Source organism: Notolepis coatsorum (genome assembly GCF_963971535.1).
Source record: "Notolepis coatsorum genome assembly, chromosome: 11".
In the NCBI taxonomy this organism is placed as follows: Eukaryota; Metazoa; Chordata; class Actinopteri; order Aulopiformes; family Paralepididae; genus Notolepis; species Notolepis coatsorum.
In genome coordinates, this window is record NC_140175.1 from 102,553,013 (window position 1) to 102,576,162 (window position 23,150).

General features: G+C 45.8%; 1 protein-coding gene across 1 annotated transcript in view; it reads left to right on the forward strand.

Moving 5' to 3' along the window:
* The window catches only part of xrcc4 (X-ray repair complementing defective repair in Chinese hamster cells 4), a 118,592-nt gene that overhangs the window by 41,137 nt on the left and 54,305 nt on the right, over positions 1-23,150 (forward strand). The window contains 1 exon segment of the mRNA XM_084325356.1: positions 9,055-9,224. Coding sequence (XP_084181482.1) covers positions 9,055-9,224 — 170 coding nt within the window.

Below are 23,150 nucleotides of genomic sequence, written 5' to 3' on the forward strand. Positions count from 1 at the left end.
GGAAATACCATGTTCTGCAATAAAAATGATTGAAGTGAGATGAACAGACTGAACTTTATTTTATTATATAAAACATGTTGACAGTTTTACTTTGCAGTTAAAAAAAATTTAAATAACAATTGATTAAAAAAAAGAAATAATAACATCGCAATATTCGCGATATATCGAGTATCGCGATACGATAAGTATTGCGATAGTATCGTATCACGAGATCTCTGGCGATTCCCACCCCTACCCCTATCTTGCACTCTTCCACTAAATAATCTTCCTTGCCTATATATTACTACCTACTATGCTAATATGTCTCTACTGCTCTGCACTCAACACTGCAGCGCCCACGTTTCAACACCGTTTCATGAACATTGCTACTCAGCTGAAAGAGTTGTACCCTTCCTGCTGACCTGTTGTACAGAACTTGGATAAAATCGTCGGCCTAATTACTAAATGTATTTAGTTTAATCTATGAATCATACAGAGGAAGAACCCTAGGAGTCTGATTTCAAATGAACTGTGTTTTTAAACCTAATTATTAGGGGTGCACCGATGTATCGGTCGGGTATCGGTATCGGCCGATAAGTGCCTTGTTGACTGCAATCGGCCCATCGGCCGATAAGCTCGAATGTGCCGATGGCAGTAGCCGATAAATATCCATCAATTTGTGTAGCGTCAAAAGACAAAAAAAAGTTCACTCGCGACCTGCACAATGCCGTCCCCAGTCCCCCACACACACACAAGCTACTGCATCAAAGTTACTACTTATGATTAACAAGGCATTCGTTTTGTGGCATTAACGTTATATAGTTAGTGTTACACGTTCAATAACATCAGCATATTATTTACCCGGACGTAGCAAGCATTATGCGTTCATACTAGCTCAGTTCCTTCCGTTGCTCATAGAGCCCTGAGTTTTACCCATTCTGCAATCTGTTAATAAAGTTTTCAATCAGACACATGTATAGAAAGGCTTTGTTTTATTATAACATTCGTTGCAGTAAAATCATTATGCCTCGTTTAAGTCATCCTGCGGATCTAAAAGCTAAATGTCGGCCGCGCCGCCGTTGTTGTTGTTGTAGAATACCTCTCGTCAAAATCAATGGCAGACAAAAGCGGAAGTAAAAAATGTATACGCGCTTGCTGATTGGTGGTAATAGCAGAAGCGGGTGCAAGTGGTGTGTGACGTAATTGGCAGAATCGACTGTCAATCAAAATTTCATTGGTTGAGAGCTCTGGTTGAGACAATAGTATCCAGCTGCATCCCAGCCGGTAGACCATACTGGCAGAACTAGTATCTAGCTGCAGCCCTGCAGAACATACTGGGAGAGAGAGAGTGCTATTTCTTGATTTTTCCTTTTTTTAAGTAAGTAAAGAGGCCTATGTTCATATCGGTGAGCACAATTTGTAACACAAATATACAGTAGTTTCATAAAAAAATTATTTGCCACAAATATTGGTATCGGCCGATTGTGTTAGTTGAACAATCGGTATCGGTATCGGTGGCAAATTTTCATATCGGTGCATCCCTACTAATTATCTAAAGTAAGTGATACTTGGCAAGTGGGAGTGTTGTGCACATTCATAGTTAACCCTTTCACTAGCACACAACAGAATGTTAACCTTTCACTACCAAAAGGGTTAACCTTCTGTTTTGGTTGTGAAAGGGTTAACCTTTTGTTACGTGGCAGTGAAAGGGTTAACCATTTGGTAGTGTGGTAGTGAAAGGGTTAAAGACAGTAGATGTTGGCTGTCCAAAGGAAATGTCAAAAGGGACTTCCATGGTTCTTCATGTGAAGGGTTCAGATTAGGAGGAATACTCTATATATGATCTATATTCAATAAATCAAATCATCTATATGGAGCTACATTGAGTCTGTTGTTTGTTTTATTTGTTTTATTATGATCCTCATTAGCTGTTTTAATGACCGCTCGTTTTTAGTAGTTTTTAGAATAGTTAGCTCTCCAACTATTGGCAGCAGGCCATGCCCACTGTTGTGGAGCTTGATGGCTACTGGCACCAATTCAACACTCCTGTTAAAGCTCAGTCAATTGAGTAGAGATTGAAAACATGTCTCCATTCTTATTTCTTATTAACACTTTCACTACCACACTACAGAAGGTTAACCCGTTCACTGCCACACTGTAGTGTGGTAGTGAAAGGGTTAACCTTCTGTAGTGTGGTTGTGAAAGGGTTAACGTTAGGTTATGACTATAACCAAGTTCTGTTAATAGTGGTGACGCTCGGCGTCACTCATGCACTGTCCTCGCACACGTGCACGCGCACTGAATAAAGACCACAATGTACCTTTAATCCCAATATTTGTCTGACCACACCCCTATCAGCTCACCTACATAAGCAGGTGTGTGGTCACCTGCTCTCCTCCTTCCCAAGCTTTCACCACAAGGTGAGATCAAGGGCTGCAGCGGCGTCGGACGCCGAGCGTCACCACTATTAACAGAACTTGGTTATAGTCATAACCTAACGTTCTGTATCATAGTCGGTTCCGCTCGGCGTCACTCATGCACATAGGGAGGCCGAGCGGAGCCACCGGCCGACAAATACACCCCGCTGAAGGCCCCCCACAACCATCAGAACAGGGAGGGCCGAGCCCCCCTGACCCTCCCTAATGGAGGGCACCCCCCCTATTGGAGGTTTCCCGGGAGGGCGACGGACCCGACCGTGCGAAGAGGCACTCAAGCAACTCAACGCACAGGGTGAGCAGACCGTGGCCTGACCCCACGACTACACACACGCACAACCCGCATGCCACCCGGGAACGAACGGAGGGAACAACCTTGTTACTGCCCCAGAATCACGGGGTCAAGGGCAAACCCAACCCCGTGGCAAGGCCGTAGCAGCGGAGCGCGAAGGAAGGCCCAGACCCACCAAAGGGACTGGACCCCCTGGAATGGGGGCCCGGAGAAGTCCATGATGCCAGCATCAAGACCCCACCAGGTGGGCACTTAGTGACCCCACCCCCCACATCGCCAGCGTATTCGGACAAAGGCCCCTCAGCCGAGCGGGCCCTGTCCCCCCAATAGTACACCGCCTGGCACACTGACCCTGCAGAACAGGCAGTCAGCATGGCCGTAAGCACACAAAAAAGGTTAACCAACGGAAGCAGGCAGCGCACCGGGGAAAAACCAGGCAACAGGCTGTTAACCCTAGCCTGGAGACTGCGGACGAGACAGGCGCCAGAGGGGACAGCTGAACACAGCCGCCCCGGCGGAAGGGGCGTATGCTGGCGTTGTTGCATGACCAAGCCTCCATTTAAAAAAAAAAACCACCCAGAGGGGTTGAGGCAGAGAAGGCTGACACGATTGGCAGACGTCATGAACGTGCAGGGGCGCCCTCAACCGGTGAATCCGGGAGTTGACACTGCTCCAACACACCAGGGAATCAACCACCTTGGTGTTACCCAATGCGGTAGTTGTTCCTATAACCCCTCAAGAAAAAACTCCAAAACACACCTGCAGGTATACACCGGCTATACCGCAGTACAAGTGTTTCAGTTTTCAAAAAAGGGTTAACCCAGGCCTACGGGTCGACGAAACATTACTTCGGACCGGGCCCGGCGATACGGGAAGCACAGGGTCACCAGAGGAGGTCAAAGACCACCCCAACAGGCCCCTCTTCGCCATGCGTGAGAGAGGAGCGAAAAAGAATGGAGAACCAGCCCCAAGCACACCGTACTTGGTATTCCCAGGCGGTCTCCCAACCAAGTACTAACCAGGACCAACCTGTGTAGCGGCCGAGATCTGACGAGATCGAGCGTGTACAGGTTGGCATGGCCGTAAGCCATTACGACAGTGCTGAGTAAAAAATTTACCCAACCAGGGTCTCCATAGCGCTTAACCCTGTGACACCCGGACCGACCTGGCATTTTTCCCCCTGAAAAAAGCCCAAGTCCCTCAGGGTACCAGAACAGCAGATCTGCATCCCCGGCGGACAACGGGTTCAACTGATCCGGACCAGCGTGATCAGAACCAGTCCCGTGCCCTAACCACGCCGACATGCCTACTCCAGGAGAAGGGGCAGATATGCGTGTTGATCTTAAACATGAAAAGAAGGCGCCACCCAGACGTTCGGGGCGAACCGCGCCCGGTGGCCCACCCCCAGGGCGTGAGACCCCTCTACATATGTTCAGATCCATTCCGTCATCATCCCCCAGATATGAACGAGAATCCGTCGACAACCAAAACAGGTCGTCGGAAGAGGAAAAACCTCCATCCCAGTTGCTTTATAAAAACGCCGTTTTAACCCCAAGCAACCAAGGCGTGCCAGTCAGTCGCCTGATTACAGAACACCCCGAGCTAGCACTATGTGTGCGTCGGGACACAACCACATCAATGAACAGGCTATTTAGACCTGTCATTGAATCCCCAAGGCGCCCAGGGGAACGACAAGAGGGGTGTGATACTTCCTAACTCCAACTCTTTTTAAAAGAAAAGAAGGAAGCACCAACAGTATGTATCCCAGTCTACACGGCCGGGGGTAAAAATAGTTTACATTTTTACATTCCACCACCCTCCCATAGAGAGGAGACGGAAATCCCCAGAGAGACTTCCCACGCGAGCTGTACAGATTGAAAAGAATATATTGCACCTTGAGCCATGTAAAAGTTTGGTTTTAGGGCTCTCCGGGGAGGAGGCACTGAACCCATACACACTCAGTAATCGAATTGAATCGAATACACACACAATAGAGTAGGACTCCTTCTTGAGGTTCCACTCACCTTATCAATCTGAGGAGGAGGCTCTGTACTCTGAGGAGGCTCCCTCACATGGAAGGAGAGTCCCAACTCACAGAAGGCCCGAATAGGAGCTTCGTGAGGAGGAGCCCTGACCACCCCCCGTTTTAAACAGATCCATCATATGGACCTGAACAGCACACGGAAGTCCTACCAACAGAGACGCGCACAGTGACATACTCTATGGCGGGGGAATTTCTGCGGTGTACACGCCCAATATTCCAGGGCGTGGGACCAGGAAACTCCCCCCCCCCTCACCCTGTAACGTGCCGAACCGCAACGTGACAGGAACTTTGAAGGACAGGTGGGTTTACCCCTGACCAACAGAAAAAAGGGGGAGGAAAGGTTACCAGTTCACCCCTTTACGACCCCACACCCATGATACGATGTAATGACAAAAAGAGAGTATGACACAGTCATAGTCAGCTCCATGAAGCGTCTAACAGCTTCACACAGCGCATGTGCTAACCTGCTATCTGATTTTTACTAAGGAAAAAACACAGAATAGAGAGGGCTCTCCAAGAGCCCCGGTACCAAACTTACACATGTGCTTCTGTGGCCAGCCCAACCCAGTTGTAGGTCACATGACACACACAACCCATCATCACCTACAAAAAATGGCAAAAACACTCTACAGAGGAACGCCGTTTTTCATAATGAGAGAATACATAATTCTTGATTAGTATCGGCCACAGACCTTGCTAAGCACACACGAAAAGCGACCAAACAATCTTTTCTTTTAGGAAAATAAAGTTTCTCAAGCAGTTTTAGCACAACCTCAGCAATCAAGCTAAGGGTTACATCGTATCCCTACCACACAGTGACACAGTGTAACAACATGTCTGAGAGGAGGATGAAGAAGTCCCCAGGGAACCGGGGGGAAAACACAACCCTCCTACTTTACCCTTAATACGGCCAGTTGAACAGGTAAACCTGTTAATATGTGAACACACTGTTCATTGTCATTACAGGCTGAGAAAATTATCATTCTTTACTCATATGTCACTAAGCATAGCTTTATAGGTTAGTTTAACCCCCTTAGTTGTGAGTACACAGTACATAAACACACATGATGTTTCTCAACACAACAAACCAGATCATTTTCACATCTGTAACAAACAACCCGATTTGCATGGAGAAGCTAAATACCAGTGACAAGACAATTCACACATAACTCGCATTGTATCCTAAATGTAGTGCAGCAACACTCGTTTTGGAAAACATCGTTATTTACAAAACATTTAGAAGGGAAAGCAAGAAGACGTGCTCAAGGTCTGGTCAGACCTTGCCTACCTTGAGCGCAGATCAAGCGAAACTGCAGCCTCTAACAAGGCACCGTAGTAAACACAGCCGTTCTGTGTTGTCGACCTGGGCAGCGTCGCCGCTCCATCCCGTCGCTACGGTCCCCCTTGTTGACGCAGTCCTTGCCGTCCTGGCTCAGGGCAGGTTCGACGAACATCCTCTGTCAAAGATGACGTCGTAGTCAAGAGTGTTTAAAACATGTTATAATCAAAGCACGTTCAACAGTGTAGCATTAAGCTAACGGCCGCACTCGGCCGATAGCAGCAAGCTAACGTTTCCTAGCCTAGGTAGGCCATAACTAGCATGCAAGCTAACGTTTCCTAGCCTAGTGATCACAACAGGCTAGCGCCGCAGCTAACAGCTGACTGGCTAACAGTAGGCCACCACTAGCACGTAAGCTAAGCAGCTATCACCTGAACTTGTACACAATGATATAACAATCACTCAGACAGGCCGCCGTTCTGAAACCCTCCTCACTGTTTAAGAGAGAAGTTTAGTTTCTTTAATAGTTGTCATACAGAAGTACAGAATACTTTCATACAAAATGCTTCTTACTGTTACGCTCCAGAGACTGTGCTAGACAAGATAGTATCAAATAACATAGTATAGCATGTAATTTAGAAGTAGAAAATGAGGTCACAGTGTTCAGTATAGACATATGTACAATGTTCGATGCAGAATAGACGTAACTGAGTTACCATATAATATACAATACTATGCAGTGTACTAATGTACAGTACTATATAGTGCAAAGCAGAAATGGGATGAGGTACAATTTAGGTACAATTTACAGTAAGGTGTATGAGTTGTAGTGCAATCCTTCATCAATAAATATAAAGTGTGGGGAGTGGGTGCTACAGTGTGTTTGTTTAAAGTGGGTGTGTGCTATAAAGTGTGTGGAGTGGGTGCTACAGTGTGTTTGTTTAAAGTGAGTGTGTGCGTGTGGATGTGTGTGCTATGTGCGTTTGGTGGTTGTTGTTGTGTAGTGTTCATTGTTCGTTTAGCAGCCTGATGGCTTGGGGATAGAAGCTTCTTCTGAGTCTTTCTGTGCTCGCCTTGAGACTCCGGTATCGCTTGCCTGACCGCAGCAGTTCAAAGAGGCAGTTGTTCGGGTGACTGGAGTCTTTAATGATTCTCTTAGCCTTGCCCTTGCAACGCTTGTTGTAAATGTTCTGGAGGGTGGGGAGCCCCCCTCCAATTGTGCGTTCGGCTGAACGTGTCAGTCTTTGTAGTCTGCTTCGGTCTTGTGCAGTGCTATTCCCAAACCAGGAGGTGATGTTGCCAGTCAAGATGCTCTCTATTGTACATGAGTAGAAGTTCTTAAGGATCTTCTGACTGACTTGGAACTTCCTTAGGAAACAAGAGAAACAAGATGTTAACACAGTTTTACAACAGTGATTTTACCAACACCCAACGGAGCCAGCACAATACCCAACTGGGCTGTAGCTGACTTGAACACAGATCTTCCGCTAACGAACATCCATGCCCATATTTCCTCGTGAGGGAATACTCTCATTTGTATTATGAAAGAAGGGGCCTCACGGTGACAGAGAAACAACCACTCGTCCAGAAAACACAGGGATCACCAGTGTTATTGGTCCTGGCCCACTAGTTAATTATAATGGGCTTCAGACCAAGGTCTTCCGCCGTCGCCTAAGAGGCTGAACAAAAGACCCTAGTCTGGGGCCGGTTTTCATAAACATTGTCAACTAGCCCCCATAGCACTAACAGACAAGTGGAGCTCGCCAGCAAAAACATAACTCACCAAACCTGGAACCCACCGCTTCTCACAACAGCGGCGCGTCCTACAGTCCAGCTGTGCCTTTACCGCAACCAGCACACAGCAAGGACTGCAGTTGGAAAGCATGTAGCGGCGCAAACTCCCAATACGAAAACCGGTGGAGGATTTTTAGAATGATCATCATCTTCCAGACACTCCAGTACGAAGACAATATCGCCGTATTTTCTCGAATATAGTGAGAGAGAAAATAAAGATATGATGTCAACGTATCTCGTTTTCCAACTCTTCTCCTACCATCACATCACGTCAAGTGGGGATCTACCGAGGCACTTCTTTGTGGTGAAAGCGAGAAAGGAGGAGAGCAGGTGACCACACACCTGCTTATGTAGGTGAGCTGATAGGGGTGTGGTCAGACAAATATTGGGATTAAAGGTACATTGTGGTCTTTATTCAGTGCGCGTGCACGTGTGCGAGGACAGTGCATGAGTGACGCCGAGCGGAACCGACTATGATACAGAACCCCTTTGTCGTGTGACAGTGACAGAGTTAACCTTCTGCCTTGTCGCAGTGAAATGGTTAACCCTTTGGTAGTGTGGCAGTGGAAGGGTTAATGACCGCTAGTCTTCCTAGGGTTCTCGCACACAAATAATATAATAGAATACAAACGCAGAATGTAATTCGTAATACGATTAAAATAAGAAGGGGGAAAAAAACAGAAAGCATAAAGGATAACTAAAATTGATATTCAACAGTGAAGATTCATTCACATTACCCCCCCAAAAAAACTCATATCTGAAAGGGTAACTGAAATTGATACATTATTAAAAAAAGAAAACAGTTAATCAGTAGTAGTTAATCACATCTTACATCATACTACAGTCTCCTTTCAGCTCTAATAATAATAATAATAATAATAATAATAATAATAATAATAATAATAATAATAATAATAATAATAATAATAATACATTTGTAGTGCACTTTTTGTTCACTGGGATCCCAAAGTGCTACAGGGTTAAAACATAGTTAAAAAATTTAATAATTATTAGTAAAAAAATTAAATACAGATTAAAAATAAAATAAAAAGATAAATTCCTTATTTGAATCGTGCTGCCAATACCAGCAGTTTCATAACGACTGCTGTGCGTTAAGTAACCTACTCTTTCATCTCCGTCTGAAGGGTTCATGCGCTATAGGCCAGCGAGGCTGTCAGTAGATTTATAGAGCGTGTTCCTCTGACTGGCTCCTCTCTCCGCTGTGTGGCAGGGCTTCAGAAGATCAGAAGAAGAACCCTTCAAAAGGAGAGAGCCAGGCCCCCCCCGGCGGCGAGGAGGAGGAGGAGGAGGAGTATGGTGGCAGCACTGATGAAGAGCAGGAGGGAGGGCAGGCCGACCCTCCCCCTCCCCCCCTCCCTGCCTCTACATCATCCGTCCAGGGTAAAGACACATGTAGCTTCCGCTTCCTCTACAGTAATGATAATAATAATTCATTCAATTTATATAGCGCAGTACATCATCCATCCAGGACACATGTAGCCCCCCTGCCTCTACATCATCCATCCAGGGTAAAGACCCCCCCCCCCGCCCCCACTCTCTGTCTGTTTATGTGAAGAGTGGGTTCAAAGTGACAACACTGTAATGTGGGCGATCTCCATCCTGGAGAGAGAGAGTGTGTGTCTCTGTAAATTAGGGTAACCTCAGTGTCACGTGTGTGTGTGTGTGTGTGTGTGTGTGTGTGTGTGTGTGTGTGTGTGTGTGTGTGTGTGTGTGTGTGTGTGTGTGTGTGTGTGTGTGTGTGTGTGTGTGTGTGTGTGTGTGTGTGTGTGTGTGTGTGTGTGTGTGTGTGTGTGTGTGTGTGTGTGTGTGTGTGTGTGTGTGTGTGTGAGAGAGTGTGTTTGAGAGTGTGAGAGAGTGTGTATCAGAGAGTGTGAGAGAGTGTGTATCAGAGAGTGTGAGAGAGTGTGTATCAGAGTGTGTGTGAGAGAGTGTGTGAGAGAGTGTGTATCAGAGAGTGTGTGTGAGAGAGTGTGTGTGTGTGTGAGAGAGTGTATCAGAGAGTGTGTGAGAGAGTGTGTGTGAGAAAGTGTGTGTGAGAGAGTGTGTATGAGAGAGTGTGTATCAGAGAGTGTGTGTGAGAGAGTGTGTGTGTGTGAGAGAGTGTATCAGAGAGTGTGTGAGAGAGTGTGTGAGAGAGTGTGTGTGAGAGAGTGTGTTTGAGAGAGAGTGTGTGAGAGTGTGTGAGAGAGTGTGTATCAGAGAGTGTGTGTGAGAGAGTGTGTATCAGAGAGTGTGTGAGAGAGTGTGTGTGAGAGAGTGTGTATCAGAGAGTGTGTTTGAGAGAGAGTGTGTGAGAGAGTGTGTTTGAGAGAGAGTGTGTGAGAGAGTGTGTATCAGAGAGTGTGTGAGAGAGTGTGTGAGAGAGTGTGTGAGAGAGTGTGTGTGAGAGAGTGTATCAGAGAGTGTTTGAGAGAGTGTGTTTGAGAGAGTGTGTGTGAGAGAGTGTATCAGAGAGTGTTTGAGAGAGTGTGTGAGAGAGTGTATCAGAGAGTGTTTGAGAGAGTGTGTGTGAGAGAGTGTGTATGAGAGAGTGTGTTTGAGAGAGAGTGTGTGAGAGAGTGTATCAGAGTGTTTGAGAGAGTGTGTATCAGAGAGTGTGTGTGAGAGAGTGTGAGAGAGTGTGTGAGAGAGAGTGTGTGTGTGAGAGTGTGTGAGAGTGTGTGTGAGTGTGTGTGAGAGAGTGTACCAGAGAGTGTGTGAGAGAGTGTGTGTGAGAGAGTGTATCAGAGTGTGTATCAGAGAGTATGTGTGTGAGAGTGTGTATCAGAGTGTGTATCAGAGAGTGTGTGTGTGAGAGTGTGTATCAGAGAGTATGTGTGTGAGAGTGTGTATCAGAGAGTGTGTATCAGAGAGTGTGTATCAGAGAGTGTGTTTGAGAGTGTGTATGAGAGAGTGTGTTTGAGAGTGTGTTTGAGAGTGTGTGTGAGAGAGTGTGTGTGAGAGTGTGTGAGAGAGTGTGTATCAGAGAGTGTGTGTGAGAGTGTGTGAGAGAGTGTATCAGAGAGTGTGTGAGAGTGTGTATCAGAGAGTATGTGTGAGAGTGTGTGAGAGAGTGTGTATCAGAGAGTGTGTGAGAGTGTGTATCAGAGAGTATGTGTGTGAGAGAGTGTATCAGAGAGTGTGTATCAGAGAGTGTGTTTGAGAGTGTGTGAGAGAGTGTGTATCAGAGAGTGTGTGAGAGTGTGTATCAGAGAGTATGTGTGTGAGAGAGTGTATCAGAGAGTGTGTATCAGAGAGTGTGTATCAGAGAGTGTGTTTGAGAGTGTGTTTGAGAGAGTGTGTATGTGAGAGAGTGTGTGTGTGTATGAGAGAGTGTGTTTGAGAGTGTGTATGTGAGAGAGTGTGTATGTGAGAGAGTGTGTGTGTGTGTTTGAGAGTGTGTATGACTAGAGAGAGTGTGTATGAGAGAGTGTTTGAGAGAGAGTGTGTTTGTGAGAGAGAGTGTGTTTGAGAGAGTGTGTGTTTGAGAGTGTGTATGAGAGAGAGTGTGTTTGAGAGTGTGTGTTTGAGCGTGTGTGTTTGAGAGAGTGTGTTTGAGAGTGTGTGTTTGAGAGAGAGTGTGTGTGAGAGAGTGTGTGTTTGAGAGAGTGTGTATGAGAGAGTGTGTGTTTGAGAGAGTGTGTGTTTGTGAGAGTGTGTGTGAGAGTGTGTGTGAGAGTGTGTTTGAGAGAGTGTATCAGAGAGTGTGAGAGAGAGTGTGTGAGAGAGTGTGTGAGAGAGAGTGTGTGAGAGTGTATCAGAGAGTGTTTGAGAGAGTGTGTGAGAGAGTGTATCAGAGAGTGTTTGAGAGAGTGTGTGTGAGAGAGTGTGTATGAGAGAGTGTGTTTGAGAGAGTGTGTGAGAGAGTGTGTTTGAGAGAGTGTATCAGAGTGTTTGAGAGAGTGTGTATCAGAGAGTGTGTGTGAGAGAGTGTGAGAGAGTGTGTGAGAGAGAGTGTGTGTGAGAGTGTGTGAGAGTGTGTGTGAGTGTGTGTGAGAGAGTGTACCAGAGAGTGTGTGAGAGAGTGTGTGTGAGAGAGTGTATCAGAGTGTGTATCAGAGAGTATGTGTGTGAGAGTGTGTATCAGAGTGTGTATCAGAGAGTGTGTGTGTGAGAGTGTGTATCAGAGAGTATGTGTGTGAGAGTGTGTATCAGAGAGTGTGTATCAGAGAGTGTGTATCAGAGAGTGTGTTTGAGAGTGTGTATGAGAGAGTGTGTTTGAGAGTGTGTTTGAGAGTGTGTGTGAGAGAGTGTGTGTGAGAGTGTGTGAGAGAGTGTGTATCAGAGAGTGTGTGTGAGAGTGTGTGAGAGAGTGTGTATCAGAGAGTGTGTGAGAGTGTGTATCAGAGAGTATGTGTGAGAGTGTGTGAGAGAGTGTGTATCAGAGAGTGTGTGAGAGTGTGTATCAGAGAGTATGTGTGTGAGAGAGTGTATCAGAGAGTGTGTATCAGAGTGTGTTTGAGAGTGTGTGAGAGAGTGTATCAGAGAGTGTGTGAGAGTGTGTATCAGAGAGTATGTGTGTGAGAGAGTGTATCAGAGAGTGTATCAGAGAGTGTGTATCAGAGAGTGTGTTTGAGAGAGTGTGTATGTGAGAGAGTGTGTGTGTGTGTATGAGAGAGTGTGTTTGAGAGTGTATGTGAGAGAGTGTGTATGTGAGAGAGTGTGTGTGTGTGTTTGAGAGTGTGTATGACTAGAGAGAGTGTGTATGAGAGAGTGTTTGAGAGAGAGTGTGTTTGTGAGAGAGAGTGTGTTTGAGAGTGTGTGTTTGAGAGTGTGTATGAGAGAGAGTGTGTTTGAGAGTGTGTGTTTGAGCGTGTGTGTTTGAGAGAGTGTGTTTGAGAGTGTGTGTTTGAGAGAGAGTATGTGTGAGAGAGTGTGTGTTTGAGAGAGTGTGTATGAGAGAGTGTGTGTTTGAGAGAGTGTGTGTTTGTGAGAGTGTGTGTGAGAGTGTGTTTGAGAGAGTGTGTTTGAGAGAGTGTGTGTTTGAGAGAGAGTGTGTTTGAGAGTGTGTTTGTGAGAGAGTGTGTTTGAGAGAGAGTGTGTTTGAGAGAGTGTGTGTATGAGAGAGTGTGTATGAGAGTGTGTTTGAGAGTGTGTTTGAGAGAGAGTGTGTGAGAGTGTGTTTGAGAGAGAGTGTGTTTGAGAGAGAGTGTGTATGAGAGTGTTTGTGAGAGAGTGTGTTTGAGAGAGAGTGTGTTTGAGAGAGTGTGTGAGAGTGTGTTTGAGAGAGTGTTTGAGAGAGAGTGTGTTTGAGAGTGTGTTTGTGAGAGAGTGTGTATGAGAGAGAGAGTGTTTGAGAGAGAGTGTGTTTGAGAGAGAGTGTGTTTGAGAGAGAGTGTGTTTGTGAGAGTGTGTGTTTGAGAGAGTGTTTGAGAGAGTGTTTGAGAGAGAGTGTGTTTGAGAGAGAGTGTGTTTGAGAGAGAGTGTGTTTGAGAGAGTGTTTGAGAGAGTGTTTGAGAGAGAGTGTGTTTGAGAGAGTGTTTGAGAGAGTGTTTGAGAGAGTGTGTTTGAGAGAGAGTGTGTTTGAGAGAGTGTGTTTGAGAGAGTGTGTTTGAGAGAGAGTGTTTGAGAGAGTGTTTGAGAGAGAGTGTGTTTGAGAGAGAGTGTGTTTGAGAGAGAGTGTGTTTGAGAGAGTGTGTGTTTGAGAGAGTGTTTGAGAGTGTTTGAGAGAGAGTGTGTTTGAGAGAGTGTGTTTGAGAGAGAGTGTGTTAGAGAGAGTGTTTGAGAGAGTGTTTGAGAGAGAGTGTGTTTGAGAGAGTGTGTGTTTGAGAGAGTGTTTGAGAGAGTGTTTGAGAGAGAGTGTGTTTGAGAGAGTGTGTGTTTGAGAGAGAGTGTGTTTGAGAGAGTGTTTGAGAGAGTGTTTGAGAGAGAGTGTGTATGAGAGAGTGTGTGTTTGAGAGAGAGTGTGTTTGAGAGAGTGTTTGAGAGAGAGTGTGTATGAGAGAGTGTGTGTTTGAGAGAGAGTGTGTTTGAGAGAGTGTTTGAGAGAGTGTGTATGAGAGAGTGTGTGTTTGAGAGAGTGTTTGAGAGAGTGTGTATGAGAGAGTGTGTGTTTGAGAGAGAGTGTGTTTGAGAGAGTGTATGAGAGAGTGTGTGTTTGAGAGAGTGTGTGTTTGAGAGAGTGTGTGTTTGAGAGAGTGTGTGTTTGAGAGAGAGTGTGTTTGAGAGAGTGTGTGTTTGAGAGAGTGTGTTTGAGAGAGTGTGTGTTTGAGAGAGTGTGTGTTTGAGAGAGTGTGTGTTTGAGAGAGAGTGTGTTTGAGAGAGTGTGTGTTTGAGAGAGAGTGTGTTTGAGAGAGTGTGTGTTTGAGAGAGTGTGTGTTTGAGAGAGTGTGTTTGAGAGAGAGTGTGTTTGAGAGCAGGGAGGCTGGTACGCCGGGCTCCATTAAAGCCGTCTGGGGGTCCCCTGCTCACGCTCTCTGGGTACGGAGAGTCGGAGGATGTTGTTGCTCAATACCCCTCCTGTCCTGCACCGCTGCTGGGTCCATTTCCTCCTCGTAAATCCAGCGCCAGCATCACACTCCTCTGTGCTACGCTCGTTAAACGCCGACTGTAAACACACACACGCACGCACGCACGCACGCACACACACACACACACACACACACACACACACACACACACACACACACACACACACACACACACACGTTGGCAACTCAAAGCATAGAAAGGTTGAATAAATGACCTAGATAATGGCTCCCGTAGCTCTAGCGTTAACCCTTTCACTGCCACACTACAGAAGGTTAACCCTTTACTATCACTATTTACTATGTGATAGTAAAGGGTTAACCTTCTGTAGTGTGGCAGTGACAGGGTTAACCTGCTGTTGTGTGGCAGTGAAAGGGTTAACTTTCTTTGTATTGTCGCAGTGAAAAGGGTTAACCGTTTGGTAGTGCGGCAGTGAAAGGGTTAAATAAGAGCAGGGACTCCTCCATGCGTTCAGTCTGTTTTAGAGACAGGGGGGGGGGGGGGGGGGGGGGGGTTATTTAACAATCAGTCTCACTCAGCAGCCCGACAGCCTCTCTGTCTGTGTTGCCTTTTTCTTTGTCCCCCTAATGTACGTCTGTGTAGCGTCTGAGCTGAAGTGGCCCATTCGATCAAGGCGTGTACATTTGATCTTGCCTTTTAAAGGAACACGCCAACTTTTTGGGAAATTCGCTTATTTGCCATCTACCCTGGAGTTACTTTAGTCGTAAAAAAGGCGACGCAGCGCCTCTACCACCTGAGACAGTTAAGGAAGTTCAGAGTATCGAGGAAGATACTCCAGTCCTTCTACTCCGGAGCTGTAGAGAGCATCTTGACTGGAAACATCACTGCCTGGTATGGAAACAGCACGGCACAGGACAAGAAGGCCCTACAGAGAGTGGTGCGCTCAGCTGAGCGTACTACGGGTATTGCACCCCTGCAGGTCTTATATAACAAGAGGTGCAAATCCAGAGCCTGCAGAATAATGAAAGACCCTCACCACCCCAACAACAGCCTGTTCAAACTGCTGCGGTCAGGCAAACGCCTGCGCACACCAGCAACTAGGACAGAGTCTTGAACACTGAACTCTCCGCACACAAGCACACATGAGCACACACACAACACACAAACTGTATACGCTCACACACTAACAGTCACTTTAGCACACACACACACACACACACACACACACACACACACACACACACACACACACACACACACACACACACACACACACACACACACACACACATGCTGCACACGCTCACACTCAAGGGTCACTTTACACAATGGAAAGGTCACTTTAAGAAAAGAAAAAAAAGAACGGGAGTGGTTCTTGTATAGTAATAGATGGATATAGCAAGATAGCATAAGGATATATAGTATAAATGTATATTGTATAGTATAGTATTGTATAGTATTATGTAGTGTACATAAGACCCAGTGCCTCATCCGTAGCTTAACACTGTATTGCACTATCACTCAGCATGTCTTTTACCATGCATTTTAAAAACTTTATGTACATTATACCTGTTATGTCTTATTCTTATTACTTGTATTATTGCACAATCGCTGTGGCATGACCACCCGCATTTCACTCTATGCCTTGTATGCTGTGACAAATAAAACTCTTGACTTGAAAAGTTAGACAAGCAGACAGGGGTGTAAAGAATACCCAGAAATTATACTTTCTTTTTTTTATCCACTTTTTTCCTCCTATTTTTCTGTATTTTTCCTCCCATCCCAATTTAGTTGTTATGCCAATTCCCCCCTCCCCTTCCTGGTTGTTGCGCACATGTGCCCCCCACTGGTCGGTCTAGGGAGTCCTGAAGTCTATCACATGCTTCCTCCGATACATAGGAGATAGCCATCAGCCTCTTTTCACCTGGCAGCGAGGACTCTCATTGGGTGAGTGTAATGCGTGGGAGGGCACACTACCTTCACCATTTCCCTCCCTCGCTGTGCAGGCGCCCTCACCGACCTGTAGGAGTCGCTGTTTACAACGACCAGATTACCACCCACCGGCTTCCCTCCCGCTGACACTGCCAATTGTGCCAGTAAGACGGCCGGCCAGGCCGGAGGCACCGCTGACAGCCGGATTCGATACCAGTGTCTCTGCGGTAGTAGACAGACGCTTAGTCCGCTGTGCTACCCGGCCGCCTCCCAGAAATTATACTTAAGTGAAAGTATGGGTACCGTCTCAAAATCGTACTCAAGTAAAAGTCAGAGGATCTGGCTGAAAACACACTTGAAGTCAAAATGTTTCTACTTTTAAATGTACTTAGTACTAAAAAGTTAAAGTAAAAACTTTTTTTTATTCTGTGGGGCAATGCAATGTTCCGTTTCGTCCTCTTCATCACTCTCTATCGTTTGTGGCCATCTTCTGTAGCTTGTCACTCTGACTGTCTATTCTTCTGATAGCAGGTGTTTAATCAAAGATCCCCGCTTTCTAGTCTTGCACAAGAACCAATCAGCATGGGTATGGGCGGGTTAATTTTCCATTGATGGGGATTTGATTGGTTGTTTTTAAATAAAGCGTGGCCGCAGCATTAACACTTTGATTGCCAGTGTGGCGTGCACTATTTATCGTTGGATGCCACCACCCACTTCAATGATAGCGCTCTAAACGCATAATCTCTGTCTTAAATTATGGCTATGTGTCTAATCTGCCAGTCGTTTATCAATGACTTATTTGCAGTCAACATTGTCGAGACGGATTGTTTTTTAATCGGTTCATTTCCGTTTGATAGCATTTTGAAAAGCCCTCGTTTTTCAGGAAAATATATTCCGTGATAAACGCCCTTTACTGGAATATTCTGGCATACACAAAAAACGTTGTCATTTTTCGGCCTATTTATGAATAGTTTTCAAATAAACGCTAGATTATCGATAGTATATGTGTACTTATGCACGCTAGAGAAGCGATCTGAAAAATATGTTCTCATTTCCTGATCAGCGCGCACACACAGACACACACACACACACATAGGGCACACGTTGATATATAGGTCAAAATAGATCCGATTACCCCAAGACTGGTAAAATAAATTGCTTACCTCATATCAGATGTTATCCAAAAAGATTATTCCAATTCCTGATCGCCATTCCAAATATCGACCGCTTTTATTGATTCAGCGTTGGGTACTGGAAATACCGATTTGACGCTGTTCTGAGGGTCGGCGATCAACTTGGGTCTCTTCAGATGCCTCGCCGGAGAGTAACATGAGGAGGCTGGACCCCCCCCATCAGTCTAAACCAATGGGGTGCAGTTACACAGGGAGAGACGATAGGGGGCGGTATTTTCCCAATTGAGCTCAGAGAGTGCAACACTAGCGTGAGGCTCGATTGATGAAATATGAATTCAAATCGCTAATAAAAAAAAATACGACAAACAAACGCTATATGTCGTTGGTGGCACTCAATTGGCGGCATGAACTAATGACAAATCGCGTCCCTGGCACTCAAAGTGTTAATAACGTTAACATTAGTTTGGCCAGAGAAACGGATATACTAATTAAATTGGTTGCACCTGCGAGATTTGTACTTTGTACTTTGTAGGTCTGCATTTAAATGTAAAGAGTAAAAAGTGTAATGTATTTTTTATCTGAAATGTAATTGAGTAAAAGTACAAGTATACAAACCTAATAATACTCGAGTAAAATACAAATCCCCAAAAACAGTACTTAAGTATTGTAACAAAGTACAATTACTCAAGTACTTTACACCCCTCCAGTGCCAGTGTAGCGTAGTTCCCAACTGTCATGAAATACACTCCAAAACGTTCCTGTAAACATGGTGTGACCCGTGTATTTACCACGTGGAGAAATAAAAAAATAATTAGACATTTTCGTTTTCTAAGCAGATATACTCAGAATATTTTTTTGAGGTGATAAAATCACTAAGCTAATTTTCCAAAAAGTTGGCGTTTTAAAATAAAAACAAAAAAAAAGAGAATAATAATAATTATTATATAAAATACATATACAAAATACAAAAACCTGCCGAAGGCATTCAAAATATGTGTGTTCTACCCAAATAATGACCAGAAGTAAGTCCTTACTTTTTCTTTCCTCCTTATGTTTCTCAGGCCAGGTGGCCCATTACACCATGAGCCCATCTCCCGTTTCCAAAATGCATTACAGACTGTTTGAAAAAGCTGTTTTGCTATGATAATTGGTAATGAAATATCAAAATAATGTTCAATAAGTTGTTTTATTCAGAAGTTAACACAAATAAATAATATTACCAGTACAGTACAGTATCTAGCACTCTCAGGAGCAAAACAGAAAGAATCATTTCAAACTTGAACTATGTGACATGGCTTGAATCAACTGCTCCAGTGGAGTTGCTCAGTGGCCAATGGTGTCAACTGTGGTTGTACTGGGCAGCTCCCAGGTGTGAATGGAACTGTGTGAATGTGAAGCAGGGCGTTCCTGAAAAAGAGCATCTGTGCTCAGCGAACCTACCCTGGGTAAATAAAGGTTTTAAAAAAAAAAAAAAAAAAAAAAAATTGTTTTGTAGATTAATGCGTTAATTATATTATCGCGCGATACTAGTATAGCGTTAACGCAGCACGTTAACGCCGTTAACGGCCCAGCTCTAATATATATATATATATATATATGTTCAGTTCAATGAGAAAGTGTGTCTAAAGTCAACCTTTGACTGGTACTGTATACTGTATATATATATATATATATATATATATATATATATATTTTTTTTATCCTTCTAAAATGGTCGATTGTGTGTAAAGATTTCTATAGGCTACTTGAAGAACTCTATGGGAACTCTCGTCTGTCTTGCTGCCATGGCAACACAGCGGCCATGTAAGACCCGGCGATGGAACCTTTGCATTTTGCAAAGTACGAGCGGTCGGTCGGTCGTCATGGAAACGCGGGCATATTATTTACCCACCACTCTGACTCCTCCGGGGGGGGGGGGGGGGGGATTCCGCCACCGACTGCCGTTATTATTAACCCAGGAAAAGGGAGCCATGATGACATCACCGAGGGGGCATGATGTCATCATCCAGAGTGGTACTGTAGTAGGGCCTCCGCGATCTGTCATCTCCAAACACCTGCAAACACAACCAGCGGACCTCTGGAGAAACCCCCCTACGCCAGGGCTCTGAGGAGCGGGTTATGAGTGATGGGCCGTGAGCAGGAGGCTGCATGTTTATACTGTAGCGGTGCCCTGACCCTAGGACAGAGTTTGGAAAAGAGTCAAACGTGTTTATACCTCCCGCTCGCTCCCTCACATGTGTACGTTGTGTGAGAAGCTGGGGGCCAACATGGGGTTTGACATAATAGGTATGGCACGGAGGTCTGCCCTCCTCCTCCACTCCGTCTGTCGGCTGGGTTCAGGACCATCTTTCTTTCTTCCAACCTTTTAAAGGTGTTTAGTACTGCGTGGGCTGGGTACGGGTGGTTTGGGTTTAATGGTGTTTAGTTCTGCGTGGGCTGGGTACGGGTGGTTTGGGTTTAAAGGTGTTTAGTTCTGCGTGGGCTGGGTACGGGTGGTTTGGGTTTAAAGGTGTTTAGTTCTGCGTGGGCTGGGTACGGGTGGTTTGGGTTGAAGGTGTTTAGTTCTCTGTGCGCTGGGTACGGGTGGTTTGGGCAGAGACAGTGGGATAGAATCCAGCTGCCGCGGTACCTCCGGCTTGGTCAGCCGTCCATACTGACACAATTTACAGTGTCAGTGGGTGGGAAAGCCGTGGGTGGGTGGGTCCTGGTCGTTGGAAACAGCGACTCCTACAGTTCAGTCGGGGCACCTGCACAGCAAGGGAAGGATCTGGTGGGAGGTAGTGTGATCCTTCCACACGTTACACTCTCTCAGTGAGAGTCCGCGCTGCCAGGTGAAAAGAAGCGGTTGATTGGCTACACATGTGTCGGAGGAAGCATGTGATAGTCTCCACCCTCCCAGACTGATGGTAGGGGGTAGAGTGCGCAGCGACCAGGAAGGGGATTGGGAATTGCATAACGACTAACATTGGGAGGGGAGAAAAACGGAAAAAGGTGTTTAGTTCTACGTGCGCTGGGTACGGGTGGTTTTGGTTGAAGGTGTTTAGTTCTCTGTGCGCTGGGTTTAAAGGTGTTTAGTTCTGCGTGGGCTGGGTATGGGTGGTGTGGGTTGGCGGGGACGAGGCTCTTCGGGTGGGTGTAGGGGCCCTTGTTCCCCGGTCCTCACTCTCTCTCTCCCCATCTCCCTCCCTCCCTCCCTCTCTCTCTCTCTCTCTCTCCCTCTCTCTCTCTCTCTCCCTCTCTCCCCCCCCCCCCCCCCCCTCTCTCTCTCTCTCTCTCTCTCTCTCTCTCTCTCTCTCTCTCTCTCTCTCTCTCTCTCTATCTCTCTCTCTCTCTCTCTCTCTCCACCGGCCTGATGTTGTTTTAGTTGCCATGACGATGAGTCAAATGATGGTTTGTTGCCAGTCGGGGGCCGCGGGGGCGGGTGGGTGGGGGAAGTGTCGAAATTACTTTCCTTACAAGAAAATGTGTGTGTTGTGTTTTTTTAAATGATTGTAATACATTATATGAGTCAGTGTAACGGCACACGCCACAGCCTCACCGTTAGCTCCCCGCCGCGGTCGCTCTGGCTGTGTTGTGTTCTGGCTGCCGGCCCCGACGCCCAGTGTGCCGGCCTGGCAGCATTAACCCTTTCACTACCGCACTACCAACGGGTTAACCTTTTCACTGCGACAATACAGAAGGTTAACCTTGTCACTGCCCCACGACAAAGGGTTAACCCTTTCGCAAACCACACTACCTTTCACAACCGCACTACATAAGGTTAACCCTTGCACTACCACACTACCAACGGGTTAACCCTTTCGCAACCACACTACAGAAGGTTAACCCTTTCACAGCCGCGCTACAGAAGGTTAACCCTTTCACAGCCGCGCTACAGAAGGTTAACCCTTTCACAGCCGCAATACAGAAGGTTAACCCTTTCACTACCGCACTACATAAGGTTAACCCTTTCACAGCTGCACTACAGAAGGTTAACCCTTTCACTACCGCACTACCAAAGTTAACCCTTCCACTGCGACAATACAGAAGGTTAACCCTTTCACTGCCACATGACAAATGGTTAACCCTTTCACAACCACACTACAGAAGGTTAACCCTTTCACAACCACACTGCGACAATACAGAAGGTTAACCCTTTCACTGCCACACGACAAAGGGTTAACCCTTTCACAACCACAGAACTACCACACTACAGACGGTTAACCTTCTGTAGCGTGGTAGTGAAAGGGTTAAGGCTTGTGCCGACCAAGATGTCACGTTGTGTGTGTGATTATTATTGTTCTGTCTCACCGCCTTTCCACTATTCCACCTTGTGTTGAGTTTACGTGACCTCGCTGCTTTGACAGTGTCTTGAGCGGCGGCCATGGGTATCTTTAACAGACTGCTCCACAGAGTCGTGCTGAAGAGAGTCTCCGGTCGTGGGGAAAATAAATCACAGCGCCCGGGTTGGTGGAAATGGAGACCGATGAAGACGAGGAGAAAAGGGGAATCCCTTTCCTCTGCCTGATGTGCCCACGTCGTCCACTCTCCCCCCGTCTCGTTTCACCGTCTCTCAGCTGGTCAGAGTTCGCACAAGGTCCTTGAAGTGCTTAAAGTGCTTGATTTTAATATTTTTATTTAAGTCGGGGCCTGGAATTCCTTGAAAACAGCTAATTCTTTTAACAAGGTTCTTAAAAAGTCCTTGAAATTCAAATCAACCATTCGCATTGAGTTTTGTTCATCCATGATAAAAAAAATTCTGAATCAAGAAATATAATTTTTTTTATCTAAAGTGTAACGTCGGAAATAGGTTTTAAGCTATCAAGTTCAAGTTCCTTTTATTGCCACACGGCCAGGCCGGTGGAATTCAAGCACGGTGCAGGTGGTAGCTGCGACAATACACCACAGAAAACATAAAAAGACACATGGAACAGTACAGAAAACACCACCTAGAACAAATACATGACAGAAACAGTACAGTACGAGAAACTATAGATGACAGCTCAATGTAACATAGACCAGAAGAAACATAACAGCAGGGGGTAAATTTAGGAGGAGTTGGAGTTGAGCAGCTGTATGGCCTTGGGGAAGAAACTATTATTGAACCTCACAGTACGACTACCCAGTGACCTGAACCTCATACCAGAGGGGAGGTGTTGGAAGAGGTGATGAGCTGGGTGCAGGGGGTCACTGATGATTTTGTGTGCGCGTGTGATGGTGTGATGTTTGTGTATGGAGTCCAGGGTGGGGAGTTTGCAGTTGATGATTTTGGATGCCCTTTTTATGATCCTGTCTAGTCTGTGTAGTGTGTGTTTGGGTGTGTTGCCGTACCATACAGTGATGGATAATGAAATAATGTTTTGTATTATGGCTGTGTAGAATTGTACCATTTAAGTTCTTCCTAACCTTGTATTTCTTGAGTTGTCTCAGATGAAATAGTCTTTGATAAATATTGGATAAAATTCTTTCTCTATCAAATGAAAAAGAATGCTTGGAAAAGTACTTGAAAGTCCTTGAATTTCATTTTGCAACCCTGTGTTTGATCCTCGGAACGTGCTGATTGGAGGGCGGTGGGTCCCACCTGCCTCTCTGTTCCACGTGCCGCCCGGTCACGGCAGGAACAAGGGGGGGGGGGGGGGGGGGAGGAGTTAGCAAGGTGATGAAAAGAGAGGTAAACAGCAGAGGAGAATAGCCTCGGCCAGATGTTGGTGGCATGCAGTCTGCCTCAGCTGAGGAATGGAACTCTGTAAACCAAACTGCACATCCCAATTATTTTTCTTTTTCTTTAACCTTTATTTACCCAGGCAAGCAATTAACCCTTTCACACACTACATAAGGTTAACCCTTTACTATC